Raw genomic sequence first — 19,686 nt, forward strand, 5'->3', positions numbered from 1 at the left:
CCTCACGCGCCTAAGAAAACACCCTGCAAAGAAAAAGTAAGCTTCCTTCACACAAATCCAGGTCCAATGCCAAGGGCTTTCTTAAGCCTAAGAAAGAAATGAAGGAAAAAACTTTGTGTTTCCTTTTGTTTGAGACAGGCTCTCACTATATAGCTCCAACTGGTTTGAAACTCACTAGGTAGACCAGTATAGTCTGAAATTTATCTTCCTTCCTCTGGCTCCCACACCCAGCCTGGAAAAAACATCTTGACCACCTATTACAGGCAATAATGCAAAGGCCACCCTATTCCTGCAGAGAGAGAAAAGATGAAGCCACCCTGACTAGCACTCAGCTCATCCATTGCAGAGGTAGAAAAGCCCACTGCCTCCCAGAACACTGAGCAGCAGCCAAAGGCAGCACTGAGGCTCCCCGCCGCCTGGGACGAGGATGCTTAACAGAAGGCTCTTCTCTCTGCTCAGCTGAGGCTCCACAAAGCAGCCTCTCAGCTAGGGGCACTGAGAGCAGGTTTGTTTAGACATTCATTTGTGGGGCTGTGTTTACTTTTCAAAAGTTTTGGTTAAAAGGGCTTTTCTTTCCAACAGCTCATGGTTGACAGCAAAGCCGCGAAACAGACCAGGCTGGAAGCTGAGAGGATGGGGGTGAAATGCTACAGGGAAAAAGCTGCTTTTGGCTTCTTTGAGAATTCCTTGAGGTTCTGGCTTGGGCATGTCTGCCTGAGAAGCAGGAGGATGGAAGGCAACACACAGGGAGCTTTCAGAGACCATTAACAGTGGGTTTAGACCCCAGAGCCTGGCATCTGGTGCCAATCAAGAGAAGAGTAGATGCTGATGTCGATGCTGGCTGGCTAGGGGAGAGATGGAACAAAGGCTTACATTTGAGTTGAGACTTCAGTCAGCCCACAGCCCTAGAGTGGGCAGGAGTACGCTGATGGTCCCTGCTCTCTGCTTCAGGAGGGTGTGTGTGCGTGTGCGTGTGTGGAGGGCAGTTAGCACAAGGTGGTCACAGCAAACAAGAGTGAACAAAACATAAAATGCATATCCCTAAGGATCTGACATTGGGGGAGACAGAGCTGAAGACCAGCCTGGTCTACAAAGTGAGTTCCAGTCAGTCAAGGGCTGTGAAGTAAGACCGTATCTCAAAATAAGTAAATAAAATCACTGAGTTGCACATTTTTTTTTTGTTTTATGTTGTGCTTTTCACAAGTTAATTATTTTTATGTATACGAGTGTTTTTGCTTCATGTATGTCAGTGCACACACGCATGCCTGGTATCTGCCTAAGCCAGACAAGGGTGTTAGAAACCCTGGAACTGAAGTTACAGATGGTTGTTAGCCAACATATGGGTGCTAGGAATTGAACCCGGGTTCTCTGGGAAAGCGGCCTATATTCTTAACCACTAAATCATCTCTCCAGTCCCTCATTTTTTTTTTTTCAGTCCCTCATTTTTTGTTTTTGGTTTTTTACACTAAGGTCTCACAAGGTAGTCCTTGTCTGGCTTGGAACTCGTTGTGTAGATCAGTTGATACTGAACCTTGGGGTGCCTCCTGAGTGCTAACCAGTGTGTGTTACTCTCCAGCTGAGCTGCACAGTGTTTTTTACATTTCAGGGTGTTGATTAGGTATAAACACTGTTTTGTACTGTTGTGAGGAAAGACCCAGATGACAAAGCATGGATGCTCAGGAGGAATTTAAAGCCACGAGGCCACATGATCTCATGAGAGGACGGTGCAAAAGAGGACACAGGACTAAGCCGGCTTGGAGCACCTTAGTGTCTCAAGACTGGCAGGAAGGAGAACTAGCCAATGACTGAGTCAGAGCCAGCAGAGAGGCAGAACTGGTAAAGCGTGTCTACCAAAGCAAGCAACACAGACGGCTACACAGAGGAATCAGTGAGCTGTGCTCATTTGTGAGACAAGCGAGTCAAGGTTGAGAACTGGCTCTGGGTTTAGCAATGTGGAAGTCACTAGCAACTGTCGCACAAACAACTGCAGCAGAACTATGATGACAGGAATCTAACTGGATGCTGCTAAGAGGAAAAGACAGGGCTGGGGATGCAGTTCAAGGTCCTGGGTGCCATCCCAGCACAATACACATTAAAAAAAAAAAAAAAAGAGGAAAAAAAGAAGGGTTGAATGTACCCCAGCACTTGGGAGATGAAGGTAAGAGGATCAGGAATTGAAGCTCTAGGAAGGTACATAGCTGCTTTGAAGTCAACTTGGGCCACATGAGGCCCTAACCAACACCAAAAATAAAATCACTTTTGCCTACCAGACTAGCTAATGTTAAAAAACTGACAATACCCAAAGTCACTTAAGTCTCACAAAGAAAGACAAATGTGCACACCCACAGTGAGCATATGAATTAACCAGACTTGACAGCAGACCTTAGTAGCTGGCAACAAAAGACACGAACCACACCAGACCTTTAATCACACGCCTAGAGATTTATCACACATCCCCTGCCCCCCCCCCAAATGAATAGGAGTACAAAGATATCTTTGGAAGAATTTAAGAACCACAACAACATCCATAGGCCATGGTTAAACTGTGGATTGATGCACACAGAACAAAACAAAAATAAAAAGTCCTAAACTAGGCATGGTGACCCACACCTACAGTAATTCCATCATTCAAGAGGCAGAGACTGAAAAATCACTGCAACTGGTTTACACAGGAAATTCCTGACCAGAGAGGGCTATATAGTGAGACCCTATCTCAAAACACAAAACAAACAAACCTATTAAAAGTATTTCAATTGATCTTGTTCCATTGATGGGTGGGGAGATGGTTACGGGAGCAGAATGCTGGAGAAACAGATTAACTGTTAAAGACGCTGTTCTTCTAGAGGAGAACCTGAGTTCGAGGCCCAGCACCTATTCAGGCAGCTCACAATCACCTGTAACTCCAGCTCCAGGGGATATGACGTACTCTTGGCCTTCAGTGCGCGCACACCCTACACACAATGAAACCATAGTCCAGAGTTTGAGTCTGGACAGCGAGATGGCAGTAGAGTCTACTCCTCTCTGCAGACTGAGTGGGGAAGAGGAACGACAACTCCCAAAGAGCAAGCTGTTGGCTGTGCTTCTGTGCTATGATGCTCAGTGAGTTTGGGGCATTAAATTCAACTTCAGCTTAGGGAATTTTAGCCTGAGAGGGATTTATCCAGGCATTACCTCTTAAATTGAAGAGTAACTATGTATGGATCTACCTACATCTACAGTTTCTAGATAATATAAACAGAGAATTCAAAGCAACGTCTAACACATATTAAGCATTCATGCACATGAAATAATCAGAGAATAAATACGTTTTTGTTTTGTTTGTTTGTTTTCAAGATAGGATTTCTCTGTGTAACAGCCCTAGCTGTCCCGGAACTCATTTTGTAGACCAGGCTGATCTCAAATTCAGAGATCTGCCTGCCTCTGCCTCCCAAGTGCTGGGATTAAAGGTGTGCACCATCACGGACCAACTAATACTTTTAATTTAAAAGCCCATATTGCTTTTTAACTTTTAATTTTTTCACTTCTGCCTTTTTTTCCCATTTTACGTGTATGAGTGCTTTCCTTGCATTGTATAATGTGCACTGCACAGATGCCTGGAACCTGGGGAGGACAGAAAAGGGCATGCGGTCCCCTGGAACTGGAGTTACAGAGGGTTTTGAACTGCCATGTGGGTGCTGAGAACTGAACCTGGGTTCTCTGAACAGTAAACTTCCTTAACCACTGATCCATCATTCTAGGCCCCATTTTTAATCTTAGCAAAATCCACATACAACATAAATTTTATAATGCTTTTATGAACATGAGGAGCATTAAGAATACTCAATCCCACAAGCAAGACAAAGAGTCTCTGCACCTAGTGAACTGGCCATGAGCTGGAAAACATGGTGGCAGTGGCTTACCAGGGGTACGAGCAGAAGCAGTGGAGCAGGACTGCTTCAGTGGCCTTTCCACAGGCCTGCTCAAGGCACCGTGGCACAGAGCGTGTCCTGTGGACTATCTCCCCCAGCACACAGCACCTCAAGCACCCCCTTTCCCTCCCCTCCCTTGCCTGCCTACTTGTCAGATAAGACTGAATGGTTTTACAGATTTCAATGTAAACTGTAATTGAACAGCAGCCTTTCACCATTTTCCCTGCTTCTCTCTCTGAATCAGCCTTCAAGCTTCAGGAGTTTAATTTCCCTTTAAGTTGAAAGCGGGGAAAACAGCACTCTATTTACTTTATAATAAATGCATGCACTGTCTGTCAGGCACCGTGGCCCACCCACCGAAGCCTCCATCCTTGGGAGCCTGGGCGGAGGCTGGGCTCCTGACTGGCTAGTCTGTTCTCTGGAGGTAAAGCCTAGTGACAAACTTCTGCTTATAAGATGTTTAAATAAACAGGGAACTGTTTGCTTTCTGAAAGAAAAGAGCTACACAGAAGTGGGCAGGGGTGGGAGCTTTGGAAAGCTCACTTCACACTCATGGCAGGATGAGTGTGGCGAGTCTCAAATAGACGCAAGGGAATGAATAAACATACAGACGATGCTGAGAACCAAGCTTCGTTTATGGAGAGGAGGAATGTTAGAGAAAGCTTTGGGGTTCAGCTGGAATCAGAGGGTTCATTCAGTGTGAATTCGTGGTGTTTAATACAGGTGAGAGATACTTACTTTCTGTGTGCACAAATTACGTGTGCATGTGATTGTGTGTGCACGCACATATGCACACACGGAAACCCTATCAGATAGTTGGGTTAGACAGCTCAGTGAATCAAAGTACTTGCCACTCAAGTGACCTAAGTTCAAATCCCCCGAACCCACAAAAGCCAGCCATGGAGCACAAACAGTAGCAACCTCAGCACTCCTATGGGGAGAGGGGATCCCTGGAAACTCGTGGGCCTGATGACCTGGGGTATGCAGCAAAATAACAAACCCTATTTCACACAAGGTAGAAGGTGAGGACAGACACCTAAGGTTGTCATCCGACCCCATGTGCACACTGGCATACTTACACCCATATGCCTGTGCCTGAATGCGCGTGCACAGAAACACAGGAATATTTTTTTACATTTTGTCTAAGATGGTTTCACTATGTAGCCCTCACTGACCTGAAACTCGCTATTTAAACCAGTCTGACCTCAAACTCACAGAGTCCCACCTATCTCAGCCTCCCAAGTTCTGGAAGTAGAGGTGTGAACCACCACACTAGCTATTTCTTAAGACTATTTATTATTTAAGACTATCTGTTATCAAAACCCGGCATCACAACATAGGCTTAACTCTTTGCTGCTTGGGAGTCAAAAGTTCAAGCCCTGCCTGGCCTATAACGCAAAAAATCCAAGGCTAGCCTGGTCTACAGAGCGAGTTCCAGGACAGGCTCAAAGGTCCAGAGAAACCCTGTTTCAAAAAAAAAAAAAGGAGCTGGTCTGCTAAGCAGTGGTGGTGCAAGCCTTTGATCCCAGCACTTGGGAGGCAGAGGAAGGCGGATCTCTAAGTTAAAGGCCAGCTTGGACTACAAAGCCAGTTCCAGGACAGCCAGGGCTACAACAAGAAACCCTGTCTTAAAAAAACAAAAATTCAAAAGAAAGTTGAAGAGCAAAAAAAGGTCTTAAGACCACTGAGGAGAACATGCCCAATGACATCGACTCTCCGTCTGACAAAAACACTAAGAACAGTATGACCTAGAAAGGATCACCACAGCTAGGGGTCTGCCCCAAAACGAACTCACTGAGAACAAACCTGCTGCACGTAGTGCTGGAAAGGTCAGCATCTGACGCTACTTTCACAGCTCCTTAGCTTGAATGGTTCTCAAACTGGAGCTTAGAGTTAAACCCATCTTCTTAAAACCAGGACTATTGGATATCACCCCCAGTGTCTGATTCTGCCGTTTGCCTGACCTGAGAATTTACATTTTTATAGGATGCACTGGTCCCAGGAGCATGCTCCCTAGGGTTGAGCATGGTGCTACACACTGTCATCCCAGCACTTGGGAAGATGAGTCAAAAGGACAAACTCCAGCCAACACAGGCTACACAGTGAGTTCAAGGCTAGCCTAAACTACAAGGTAAAACATGTTTCAAAAAAAAAAACACACACACACACACACACACAAGGACTGGCCTGGACCTACTAGTACATACTTGTAATTCCACCGTGTGGTAAGCAGGGACAGGAAAACCGAAGTTTAAGGCCACCATGGGCTGTACAAGACTTTGTCAGAACGAAACAAACGAACAAAAGGAAACAAACAAGGGCTGGGGCGCAGCCAGAACGCTTGCCTAATCATGTACAAAACCCCGGATTCAGTTCTCAGCATTGGATGGAATAGGGGTTACTGAACCAATGCCATTCCTTTCCTGGTATTTATTTATCTACTCATTTATTGAGACAGAGAACTTGTTATGAAGTCAAGGTATGTCACCAGGCCATTTTACAAGGTGTTGGGAATTGAACCCAGGTGTGTTAGGTAAACACTCTACCAACTGAACTCCATACCAAGCCTCTTTTCTGATTTTTGTTTTTGAATTTTTGAAGATATTTTTTACTTTATCTTAGTATATACATATGGATGTATATACAGATATAAATATATCTGACATTATATACACAGGTGTTGTGTCTGCATCTATGTCTGTGCACCACGTGCACGCAGTGTCCATGGAGTCCAGAAGAGAGTGACAGAGCCCCTGGAATTGCAGTTACAAACGGCCATCACTATGCAGGTGCTAAGAATGAACCCAGGTCGCCTGGAAGAACAGCTCCTAACCCAAGCCACTTCTCCGCCTCTGCCTTTTCTGATTTTAAATAAACCATCTTCCTTACAGGGTAAATTTTACTGATTCTAGATTTTGGTATGAGGTTTTTCTTGTTTTGTTTTGTTTGTTTTGGCTTTTTGAGCTAGACTCTCATCATATAATCCTGGCTGGCCTAGAACTTACTATGTAGACCAAGCTGGCCTCAAACTTGAAGTGACCTTCCTACCTCTGCTCCCGTAGTGCTGCAATTACAGGCACGTGCTACCACGCCTGGCCCAAGATTACACATAAACAAAAACAAATGGTGGAAACATGTCAAAAGGACAGCGAAAGGACCGTCAAAAAGGCCCAGCAGGTAAAGTGCTTGCCACATAAGTCTGACAATAGAGTTCAATCCCTGGGACCCAAAGATGGAAAAAGCGAACCAACTCCCGTGAGTTGTCTGCTGATCTGCACACATGCTCTTGTGATCTGTATGCACATATACACTTACAAACACACATACACAATAAAAACAAATAAATGTGGGGAGGGGCAGGGAATGCGTGCGTGCTAGGGTATAGGACGGTGTTAGAAGCTTGCCTAGCATGTGCAAGGCCAAGGGTTCTATCTCCAGTACTAGACAGACAGAGAGAGAGAGGGAGGAAGAAAACAAACCAATATGCAAACCAAGTGAAATCCCATCCCTGTGACAGCTGGCTTATTATTGCTATCAAATAATACATACAAGAAATAGTCCTGCTGGGCAGTGGTGGCACATGCCTTAATCCTAGCACTCAAGAGGCAGAGGCAGGCGGATCTCTGTGATTCCGAGGCCAGTCTGGTCTACAAGAGCTAGTTCAAGGACAGGCTTCAAAGCTACAGAGAAACCCTGTCTTGAAAAATACGCAAAAAAAGAAAAGAAAAAGAAATAGCCCCATATATTACATATAGGAAATAACTTTAACCCAGGTTAAAGCACAAGGATCAGCTCAAGTCATCCTCAGCTCCATAACAAGTTTGAGGACAGTCTCATCTACATGAGACCCGATCTCAAGAAAAACAAAACAAAATACATGTTAGATAAGGATAGGTCACCTCTCTTTATAATGTATGCCAGAAGAGCTTTATGAAATGTGACCAGAATATCATGCAGACATACCATGCTACTGTTGCTCAAACACTTGTCTCTCTAAGGAAAGGCAGCCCACTGCCCTGTTATGACCTACATTTCCTGTCTGTTCTCATCGGATGGCTTCCTGCCCACCCAGCCACACACACAATGTACTACAGCTCACGCCAGAACAAGCAATGGCAGCAAGAGATGAAGCCAATGTCTAGCACGCATGACCCCTGGCTTTGACCCAGCATCACAGAAAAAGAAGAGGAGAGAAGGTATAGGAGGGGAGACGAAGAGAAGAGAGGGGAAGGTACAAAAGGGGAGGGAAAGAGAAGAGATGGAAGGAGAGGACAGGGCTGGAGCTGTAACTCAGTGGTGGTATATTTACCTAGCATGTAAAAGAGGCTCTGAATCAATCTCCAGTAATGAGGCAAGGGAAAAAGGTAAAAACAGAACAGTTTAAATAAGTTTTGGGGGTGGGGGCAGATTGGGAAAAACTTAAGTAAAACGCTGTTTAAAATTCTATACTAATAAACATAAGAGTTCATAATCGATTTTTCTCAGAAAAAAAAGAATTAACAAAACTGACTCAAGATGAACCAGGAAAGTTGAATAAACCAATAATTATGGAAAGGGGAGTATGGACTAAAGTCATCAAAGAATTATTCAAATGAAGATGCCAGGCCTGGTTGGTTTCATGCCTGGGCTCTTTCCTGCACTCATGGAACAGCTAATTCCCATGCTGCCTGCAGTCTGTTCCCACAGTGAGAAAGTGCTTCCATTCATGTTAGAAAATTAGCCTTAAAGTCAGGTACTGGGAGCCTATAATCCCAGCCCTCAGGAGGCTGACTCAGGGATTGCTGCAATTCTAAGACCAGCCTGAGCTATATAATAAGTTGGGCCTTGATGTAAGACCCTATCTCTAAAAAAAAATTAATAAAAATAACTTTTAAAATAGCTTAGTTTTTAGCCAGGCAATGGTGGCGCATACCTTTAGTCCCAGCACTCAGGAAGCAGAGGCAGGTGGGTCTCTGAGTTCGAGGTGGACAGGCTCCAAAGCTATAGAGAAACCCTGTCTCAAAGAACCAAAAAGAAAAAGAAAAGAAAGAAAAGAAAAAAGTTTACTTTTTAAAACTTTAAAACTGACAAAAACAGAAGAGAAAAAAAAAAACTACAGATGTCACTAGGAATACTGATGGAAAATTCCTAAACTGGTATTAATAAAGGAATCTAACCAAACCTTCCAGGAATAATCAGCCTTGAATGCTTAAATATAGCCTAGAAAGTTTGTACAATAAACTGAAGAAAAATCACAGACCAGTGTGGTAGCTGGCACATAGAAGCATACACACACACAAATATACACTCTAAATATTTAAATGAGGCAAATGGGGCTTCAGAGATGGCTCAGTTAAGAACACTTTGATGCTCTTGCAGAGGACTAGAGCTTGGTTTTCAGCACGCACGTCAGGCAGCTTACAATTTCCTGCGACTCTAGCTCCTGGGGCCTCTGAGAGTACCCCACATACATGTGCACAGACATACACAAAGACACATAACACACATACACACACAGCACAAATAAATAAAAAAAGTATTTCCTTTTTATTTTTGTGTTTTATATGATTTCCTGTAACCTAGGCTGTCCTTGAGCTCCTGATCCTCAGGCTCCCACCTCTTGAATGTTGGGATTACAGGTGTGCATCATCACACCCAGCTAACGAAAAGTACTAATAATTGTTAAATAAAATTTAAAAATATTCTTTTTTAAGCTCTAGAACAGTGGTTCTCAATTCATAGTTGTGACACCTTTGTGGGTTGAATGACGCTTTCACAGGGGTCAAATAAGATGTTTACAGTTTATAACAGCAGCAAAATTATAGTTATAAAGTGCGACTAAAATAATTTGAAGGTTGGGGTGACAACAGCATGAGGGCCTGTATTAGAGAGCAGCGCACTGGGAAGGCTGAGAACACTGCTCTAGGACAATTTTATCAAAATTTAAAAGAAACACTTCAGGGCAAGCAAGGCTCAAATCCTGGCAGCTGCCAAGAGAAGGGAAGGGAGCTAGAAAAGAGCAAAGGCACCTTGTGAGTGAGGGTCTGAGGAAGCTGTTGTGTCCAACAAATGAGGCTGTCAAGTAGCTGCACTGACTGGAAAAGGCATGCTTAGGCTTCTGGGGAGTATACTAAAGAAAAAGAGATTAAAAATTATACTTTTCTGATTTAGAACTTAAAAAAACAGGTAGTCGTACAGTAGAAAAGCTGGTGACATTACAGTAGAAAACAGGCAGCTGGACAGTAGAAAAAGAAGCGGCTGGACAGCAGTGTACAGTAGCAGCTGCAAAAACCAAACAGCAGCTCTGGGATACATAGACCCTTTCTCAACAAGCAGATTAGTAAATAAATAAATAAAATCTACCACATGCCTCAGTACAATAGAAACCAGCAACACAGCCATTGCTGATATGAAGATACACTGATAAAACTTTTTGGCAACATGGGTCCATAATACTGAAAAACATTTAAACTTAGTCAATTCATGTTCAGGAACTTATCCCGAGTAAACCTTCAGCCACAAGCACGGAGACTCACAAACTTGTGAGATACCATGGCTTTCCTGCCTGCCGAAGACTGAAAAGTATTCAAATGCTTACCCTCAGTTTTCAAACAGCTGCATACCAGAAAGCTACCAAAATTTGGATTTTAGAAAAATAATTAAAGATATAGTGATACCTTTTATGGGGCAAAAGATGTATGAAACAGTAGAAAAGCCCCTCAAAAATGAAGACTAAGTTGTATGGAGCCTGGAATCAATCTTTAGCACCTTTATAAACCAAACAGAATTTCCCCACTACCAGCAAGCAATTCCAAAAGAACTGAAAACAGGACACTATTATTTTTAAAACTCAGAGTTGGCCGGGCTGTGATGGTGCACACCTTTAATCCCGACTTGTGGATTTAAAACAAATTTTAATTATGCGTGTTTGTATATGTGTACACACAAGCCAGAAGAATGTACAGAGCTAGAATTACAGGCAATTGTGAGCTGCCCACATAAGTATTGGGAACTGAACTCAGGTCCTCTGCAAGAGCAGTATGAGTTCTTTAACCCGAGTTATCTCTCCAGCTCCCCACCGTTAGTTCTTTAAGGTACAGTTAGGCAGCACGTGCACGCGCGCGCACAGCATTAGAGGTCAGAGGACTGCTAGTGGGAATCTGTTCTCTCCTTCCACCATGTGGGTTCTCAGGCCCGGCAGCAAGTATCTCTACCTGCTGAGACATCCTCCCAGTCCTGGTGCTATGTTTTAGTGTGAGAAAGTCCACAAGTATAATAAATATAACCCTGAAATCACAAAAAGCAGACTAAGAATTGGGAAAATAAAGATCAAATTGCCTATTGATCCTAACACTTGAGAAGTGGAGGCAGGAAGATAAAGGAACTCAAGGTCCTCCTCTGCTACACAGAGTGTGAGATTAGCCTTGACTGCATGAAATTCTATACCAAAAAAGTGGTGGGGAAGCCTGGGGGGCGTGCATCTCAGCTGGCAAAGTGCTGGCCACACAGTCATGAAGACCTGCATAAATCCCCGGGACCCACAAAAACCCAGGCACAGTGCACATGCCTATAATGCTGCCCCGGGCAAGGGAGACAAGAGGATCTCAGGGGCTTGCTGGCCAGCCAGTCTAACCTGGGTGAGCTCCAGGTCTCAGTGAAAGACTATCACAAAAAACATGGTTGATGGTGCCTGAGAAAAGACACTTGTGATTGACCTCTGACCACCACATGTATGCACACATATGAACACACACACATGCACAGACATATATTACACATATAGAAAAGGTCAATTCAAATGACGAAACAACCAAAATACAGACATGTTCCTGCTCTTAAACAATCCTTCACTGTGTTACTGTGTGTCCAGCAGAAAGGAACAGAGCACAGGAGGAGCTGAGACCTCCCAAGCAGCCCGACAGAAACGATGGACCCTGAAGAAAAAGACGCAAACTACTGCAGTTGCCCTCCCTAAGCCTCAACACCCCCGCCCCATGTCTCACTTTAGGCTAAGTCCACCTTCAAAAAAATATTTTCTCGACAGTAGGCATCAGGAGAAAAAGGAGCCTTTCTTTCTACGGCATTTGGCTGCCACATATGGTACTGCTCTGAATAGAGGCTTTATGAGGGAGGGTCCACAGCCCACAGGCGTGGGTTAGGCCACTGGCCACAAACAGCAAGGAACAGACTTGAGGATTTATATGTCCGGACAGCAGAGGCACACTCGCTAATTCAGATGGAGCTGCTGTCACATCCCAACAGCCAGTAAGGCCTACTGCACGTCTAGGAGACCAGGGCACCATCTGTAACCCTATCCCAAACACAGAACTCACACATATGCACACAGCGCCTTTGTTCTATTTCAGGGCTCAGAGGAAAAAACGTAATGATTTCAGCTGGAGGTATTTGACAGTTTTATTCAATGTATCACATGTCTCCTGAGTGAGAAAGTGGGTAGAAGGAGAGCCTCCATCCCCAAAGAAGAATTAGGGGACACAGTCCTGCATCCTATAGTCCCTGCACCAAGCATGCTAAAGCCTGCCTGCCTTCCTCAAACTCCGTAAGTAGTCTGTAAGGAGCAGTGATACTAAGGTCAGTCCTAGGACTGGCTGCCATAGCCTCCCTGGGCAGACATGAATCATACGTACTTTTGCCGCCATTGTTCTTCAGGACATTGGAGAGGTTGACAGAGGCAGTGCCTAGTAGCTCATTCCTCAAGGTATGACAGCTCCAGACCTTCAGATCTAAATGACTCTGGGCTGTGACATTCCTGGAAAACAAATAAGTGTCTCATCACAGCCCAGAATTTGAGCCGGTCACCCCTTGAACATGGAACAAACTGCTGAAAGCTACATTGCTCACATCTTGCAGGGGACAAAACAAGAAGACAGTCACATTCACAGCTCACACACTGACCTGTAAGCCCCTAGCTAATAATGAGTGCTCTGTGAGCTCAATGAGTTACAAACACCTAAGAGAGAAGCACCATGGGGGGCCAAGGGCAGCGGAGTCTGCCACCCCCAGCGCTCTCTCCTACCCTGCCTTCTACATTCTAAAGCAATGCCCTTACAGAACGATGATTTCATTCCAGAGAAGCTCAGAGCTCCCGATGCGCTTCCCAGTCTTCTTGGTTTCACTGGGGAGGCCATCTACTGCCACCTCCACATAGGAGTTGATTCTCGGCTGGCGGTTGTGCACCTTGGGCTTTGCTGACAGCACTGGAAAGGATGGAAAACAAAAACAGATGAGTCAGTACCCCTGCCTGTCCCAGGGGCTCCTTTCGTCCTTTCAGTTATTTCCTTTTAAAAGATCTTTTTCTTTTGTTTTGTTTTGTCTTCTTTAAAAAAAAAAACTTTTTAAGAATTACATGGCAATAGTTCAATAAGGACAATGTTTGCTGTGAATGCCTGAGAACCTTATTTCCATCAGAAATTTACCCATGTAAAAGGCCAGGTGTGGTATGGCAATACTGTTTGTAATCTCACAGACAGGCAGGTCCCCTGGGGTCAATTGTCAGCCAGGCTGGCCTAATTGGCAAGTTCCAGGTTCTGGCAAGAGATTCTTCTCGAATAACCAAGTGGACAGTACCTGAGTAATGATACCCAAGGTTGTCCTCTGACCTCAACATGCTTGTGCACGCACGCGTGCGCACACACACACACACACACACAAACTAGATTTTTAAAATAAGAAACAAAAAAGGGCATAAACAAAGAAGAAAAAAAGTATGGCCATATAAACAATCTGAAACGCAAAGGGAAAAAATTCACTTCTAACCTAAAACCACATGAGATGGCAAAGTGCTTTGCCTGCTGGCCTACATCCCAGTACCCCCAAACCAACTTTTAAATGTCACACAACCTACTGCACGGCTGTGTTAAGTTTTTACACTGCTGGATGACTGTGCGCTCACTCGGGGATAGTCAGCAGGAATGCTGCTCACAGGCACTGCTGAGCAGCTCCTCAGAGCCGCTGCAGGGGCTCCTCTGGAAGCCCGCATGCGCTCCCTGTGGTGCCCTGAGCAGCCCTTTGACCACGCTGCAAAGTTGAGTGCTATTTCCCCACTCTTTGCAAAGCACACAGACATTTTAGAAATAGCCGAAGGACAATCACTAACGTTCAACGGTGACTAGGACACTGCAGTGCACACGTCCTCGACCTGAAGCCTCACAACCAACTCAGAAAGTGAGGAATAGACTATCACCTGCGTCCAGGAGGAAAGAGGCTTGGAAGAGAGCCCACTAAGGCTGGGTATGGGGACAAACCTGCAACCCCAGCTGTTGGAAGAAGCAGCAGGATTGTTACAAGTTCAAGGCTGGCCTGGGCTACTCTCAAAAAACAAAACAAAAAAGCCAGACATAGTCACTCAGGCCTATAATCCCACAGACTTGAGAGGCCAAAATAAGAGGATCACGTTGAGTTCAAAAGTCCACCCTGGGCTACAGAGTGAGCTCTAGGTCAGTCTGGGCCACAGTGTGTGTGTGTGTGGGGGGGGGGGGTGTCACTTCTCCAGTTACATAAAGAAGGAACTATGAGCCAGAAAGTGCCCCCAACAGCCTGACTTCACCCCAGCTGTATGCCATTCCTGGGCTTTGCATATCCCCTCTGCCATTTTTCTTCCATAGCATTAAGACTGAACACACTCCATGATGATCAGTCACCTATATTGCTTGTTCAGTTACCAGTCTTCATGAGACTTAATCTCAATCAATCTCTCAATCTCCTACCCTCTGTCTCTCTGTCTGTCCTCTCTTTCCTCTTTCATTTTGGTTTTCTTTTATTTGTTTCCTGGTTTTAAGTAGCATCTTGCTGTGCAGCCCAGACTGACTTGAACTTACTAAGCAGCTGAAAATGGCCTCTGTCTCCTGAGTACCGAGATTACAGGCATACCACCAAGCCTAGCACACAGGAGTCCTTGTGATAGTCACTTGTCACCAACAAACTGGTAAAAACACATAGAACATAAAGCCAACGACTATTATTTCCCAGGGGCATATAGCCTGCAGCATTCATGACTCCCAGCAGAACTCCAAGCTGATCAGAAGAAGCACACCTAGACGCCATCAACCCTGTACCTAAATCAGAGGATAACTGGTGGGCCTCACCCATGATGACAAGACTGATCTCCACTGAGGGCCCTGCTACTAAGAGTAAGCCCAGCTCCTTCCCAGACCCCTCAGGGAGGTGACAAGCTCTACAAAGGTCTACAACTTGACAAAGCTCACAGCCACCCTCAGGTTGTTTGAAACAGAAACTATTATAAACCCAAAAGCAATAGTAGGGAGGACATAAGAAACAAAACAAAAAATCTTTGGGGGCTAAGAGTCAAGCAACAGCGGTGGGGCTGAGAATAAAGGGTTGTCACAGACTTAAGTGGAACATGTACCGCTTTACACGTACATCAAGGCTATCTGAGGCCACCTGGTGGTGAGATAGGAGCGCTGCATATCTTAACTTTAAAAATAGGGACAAGTTTTAATCAGTCCTAGATAGTTTCTTTAAAATCAGCAAGTTCCTGCCAGGCGTGGTGGCATACACCTTTGCATTCAGGGGGCAAAGGGTGGATTTCTGTGAGTTCCAGGCCAGACTAGTTTACACTCTTCCAGACCAGACCAGTTGTAGTGAAACTCTGCCTCAAAAAAGGGGGCTGGAAGCCAGGTAGGTGGTGGTGGCACACACTTTTAAATCCCAGCACTCGGGAGGCAGAAGCAGGCTTCTGTGAGTTCGAGGCCAGCCTGGTCTACAGAGCTAGTACCAGGACAGCTAGGGCTGTTACACAGAGAAACCCTGTCTCAAAAAAAAAAAAAAAAAAAAAAAAAAAAAAAAAAAAAAAAAAAAAAAAAAAAAAAGTAAAAGGGGGAGCTGGAGAGATGGTCCAGTGGTTATGGACACTTGTTGTCCTGGCAAAGGTCCTGAATCCAGTCCTAGCACCCTCACAACTGCTCACAGCCACGTGTAACTCCATTCCAGGGAACTGATGTTATCTACCAGTCTCCATGGGTACCAGACATGCATATGTAAACACACATACAAGCAGGGAAACAGTCATAAAATAAAAATAAGTAAATCTTAGGGAGAGGGTTTAAACCCTTTACTTCATAGTTGAGCCATCTAAGACTCAGTGAGATGAATTAATTTATCTAAAATCAGAGTTAGTAAAAGGCAGGGCTGAAGCTAGAAACAACTCTCCCAAGCCAACTCTCGCAGCTCGACAAGGACAGGATTTTTTGTTGCTGCTGTTTTGATTTTGGTTTTTATCCTTTAGCTCTTTTTCACTGTTTGTTTGTTTGTTTGTCTTGTTTGTGTTTGTTTACAGAGACAGGGTTTCACTGTGTAGCCCTGGTGTCCTGGAACTCACTCCGTAGACCAGGCTGGGCTCAGACTCAGATCTGCCTACCTCTGCCTCGTGAGTGCTGGGATTAAAGACGTGCATCACAAAACGCCCAGCTCTTTCCCTAGTTTTTGTTGTTGGTTTGGCGTGGTATCCCCACCTACATGAATGAGATCCGGAATCCCAAACTATGTAGCTAAGAATGACTTGGAATTTCTAATCTGTCCCATCTTTGGAGTTCTGGGATATGAGCATGCACCACAACACCCAATTTATTCAGTAGGATTGAACCCGGGGCTTCGTGCATGTTAGGTAAACTCTACCAACTTAACAACTGAGCTGCATTCCCCAAGTCAAATTGGCCAAAATCTGAGGCCCTAGGTTCAATCTCCAAGTATCTTTAATATAAGCATTTGGTGTTAAACAATTACAACCTTCAAAAAGAAATAATAAAGTGGGGATGGACACATTTGAGGAAGTTAGCAAGTTGTGGCTATTATATACGTAGACCAGGGAATGGGGATTTCTGGGTAAAGACCGAAGCAAGCTACTTCAGAGATGGCAAGCGCAAAGGCCCAGAGGCAGAGGCCTGCCATGTGAGTTCCGTGTAGTTAGGAGGCCAGATGACCCAGGCAGTAACTGCAGAAGGTAACAGGACACACAGGAGAACACTGAAATGCAGAGACTTGGTGGCTTACTGCAACAAGACTACTGCCTGCTGTAACTACAGCCTGAACAAAGGAAAGCAAAGGGCAAAATCAGAGAGGCAGGTCTGCAGACCGCAGCCCAGAACAGAGCACCATCGGCTAGCGGTCAGCACGACCGGGAGCGGGGAGGAATACTGAGTGCCAAAGGCCAATTTCACTGCTAGGTTAATGCCAGCTTTGAGAATAAAAAGTCCAGAGTGTGGTTCCAGACATGGGCACTTTTCTGTGGTCACCAGTGGATGACAGTCGGCTACTAGTTACACGAGTTGGGAGTTCCAAGGAAGGTCTGGGCTGCAGAGAGCAATCTGAGAGTGACCTTTTACTAGAGGCATTTAAGGCCAGGAGGCTCAAAGGGACCACGTGGGGCGTTAATGAACAGACGGGAGCCCAGGACACAAAGGAATCAGCCATCTCTGAACATTTTAGCCAAAAGTTCCATTTTTCTCACTTTCCCATGATTTGCCTTCTTTTCCAAGAACTCTAGTCATAATGTGGTGAGCTTTTGAGAACAAAGGCTTCTGAAACACACTGCTTCAGAAGACCTGCTCTCCAGACACATGTGCCTCGACTACTTCAAGCAATTCCACTCACCTTTCAGGGTGAGCTGGGACTTCTCAAAAGGCAGGGCTACTCCTGCCCGGCTGGAACTGGCAGATGCCATGTCATCACCATGGAACTGCAAGAAAAGCAGGAGGCAGAGTCAGACAACTGAGAAAGAGACGAAATAACAACCCAATGGGCTGAGAGTCGTCTCGGTGGTTAAGAACACTGTGGACCCTGCAGAGGACCTGGGCTCAATTCTCAGCATCGACATGGTATTCACAACCACTTGGAACTCCAGGTCTAAGGGACCTGATGCCTTTTTCTCACCTCCAAGGACGCCATGCATGAACATGGTATGCAGAATACAAAATATTCATCCACATAAAATAAATAAATTTTAAAAAATTAAAAAGAAAAACTCAACCCCAGGACAGCTATGATGATGCATGCCTGCAATTAGTATGACAGCAAAACTTGTGATCCCAGCACTTGCAAGGTGGGGGCAAGAGGAGCAGATCAAGGTCATTCTCAGCTATAACTACGATAACTAGGAGATGTTGTCTCCAAAAAATATAAAAATAAATAAACTATTAGCCCAGCTTTTTTTATGGGTCTGATGAACCTGAAGATTTGACTGAACATTTCTCCAATGATCCCAATCGACTAATAAAGCCATGAAAAATACACGATGCCACCTAACAGGTGTTCCTGTCATGCCTGGAGGCTAGAAGTAGAAGCTCACTTGAAACAGAACTCCTACTCAAAAGTGATTTTTGGAACATCATCATTTTTCATTCGGAAAATATTGGTTCTTTGAGCTGTATAGATATTCTAAACCTTAGCACATTTCATTATACAGCATTAAAACACACACATTTGTGAATGTCATCAGTGATCTCATCAGATAGGCGTCCAAACGGTGGAAAGCTGTCAAGCCCGTTGTGATAGAGTGTCCCAAAATTGTAATTTTTCTGTAAGAATGATTTTGTCACTGGCAACAAATTCTGTCAGTTGTTTTTCTTAGTGTCAGGTTTGCTTCATTCAGTTTGAACAAAATGTCTGCCAATTTCTCAAATCTACTAACTTCAATTTGTTTCTCGGTTGTCTTCTGAAGGAAAATGGTTATTTCATGAAGAAAGCAACACTTTGGCTCCAGATTCAAGGACTGCTCAAGTGCTTGTCTCCAGCAGCTGCTACAGCTCACCGTGCAGCAGGTGCACACTACTCCAGCAGCGAGTAGAAAAAGACGGCTACCCAGATGGCTCAGCAGGTGCAACACCTGCCACACAAGCCTGAAGACCCGAGTTCAATCCCTGAGACCCACACAGTAGGAGGGGAGAACCAGCTCCACAATGATGTCCTCTGACCACCGACCTCCACATTAGTTATGGCTTGCATGTATGCGCATGCACACACACACACACAATATTAGTAATAAATAGGAGCTGATGAGATGGCTCTGTTGATGTGGGAGTGTCATATCAATCTGTTGATTTCATTGGCTGAGCAATAAAGAAACTGCTGGCCCTGATAGGTTAAAAGATAGGTGGGCGGAATAAACAGGATAGGATGCTGGGCGGAAGAGGAAGTGAGGTCAGACTCTGCTCTGCTCCTAGAGAGACGCCATGCTCCGCTCTCCCTGGCAGATGCACGCAATGAAGCTCCTCAGATCCAGGATAGACATAGGCTAGACTCTTCCCGGTAAGCGCACCTTGGGGTGCTTACAAACAATCATTAGAAATGGGCTAGTCCAGGTGCGAGAGTTAGCCTAGAAGAGGCTAGATAGAAATGGGTCAAGCAGTTAAATGAATACAGTTTGTGTGTTGTTATTTCGGGCATGAGCTAGCCAAGCGGCAGGGGTGTTGGGGACCCAGCCCCGCCGCTCCTATTTCAACACTCTGTTGTTAAGAGCATGTACTACTCTTTTAAAGGAGCTGAATTCAGTTCCCCACACCCACATCAAGCAGCTCACAACTGCCTATAACTCCAAATTCAGGGTTTCCAACACTTACTCTGGCACCTGAACAAACACACACAGACATACACATAGATGCAAACTTTTTAAGTATAAAAACATAGTGAATTTTTAAATTTTTTTGTTTTGGTTTGGTTTTTGAGATAGGGCTCTCTACAGCCTTGGCTATCCTGAAACTCACTCTGTAGACCAGGCTGGCCTCGAACTCACAGAGATCCAGCTGCTTCTGCTTTCTCAGTGCTG

At 44.8% G+C, this 19,686-nt stretch overlaps 1 protein-coding gene across 4 annotated transcripts in view; it reads right to left on the bottom strand.

Annotated features, from left to right (window-relative positions):
- The window catches only part of Wwp2 (WW domain containing E3 ubiquitin protein ligase 2), a 122,085-nt gene that overhangs the window by 89,162 nt on the left and 13,237 nt on the right, over positions 1–19,686 (bottom strand). For all 4 annotated transcript variants that reach the window (XM_050144080.1, XM_050144081.1, XM_050144082.1 and 1 more), the window contains exons 2-4: positions 17,517–17,601; positions 12,958–13,105; positions 12,536–12,657 (exon numbers count right to left, since the gene is read on the bottom strand). In XM_050144080.1, coding sequence (XP_050000037.1) covers positions 12,536–12,657; positions 12,958–13,105; positions 17,517–17,586 — 340 coding nt within the window. In that variant the 5' untranslated portion in view covers positions 17,587–17,601. The remainder of the gene's footprint in view (positions 1–12,535; positions 12,658–12,957; positions 13,106–17,516; positions 17,602–19,686) is intronic.

This window comes from Alexandromys fortis, unplaced genomic scaffold, assembly GCF_014885135.2.
Source record: "Alexandromys fortis isolate MF-2015 unplaced genomic scaffold, M_Fortis_MF-2015_v1.1 scaffold_1, whole genome shotgun sequence".
Taxonomy (NCBI): domain Eukaryota; kingdom Metazoa; phylum Chordata; class Mammalia; order Rodentia; family Cricetidae; genus Alexandromys; species Alexandromys fortis.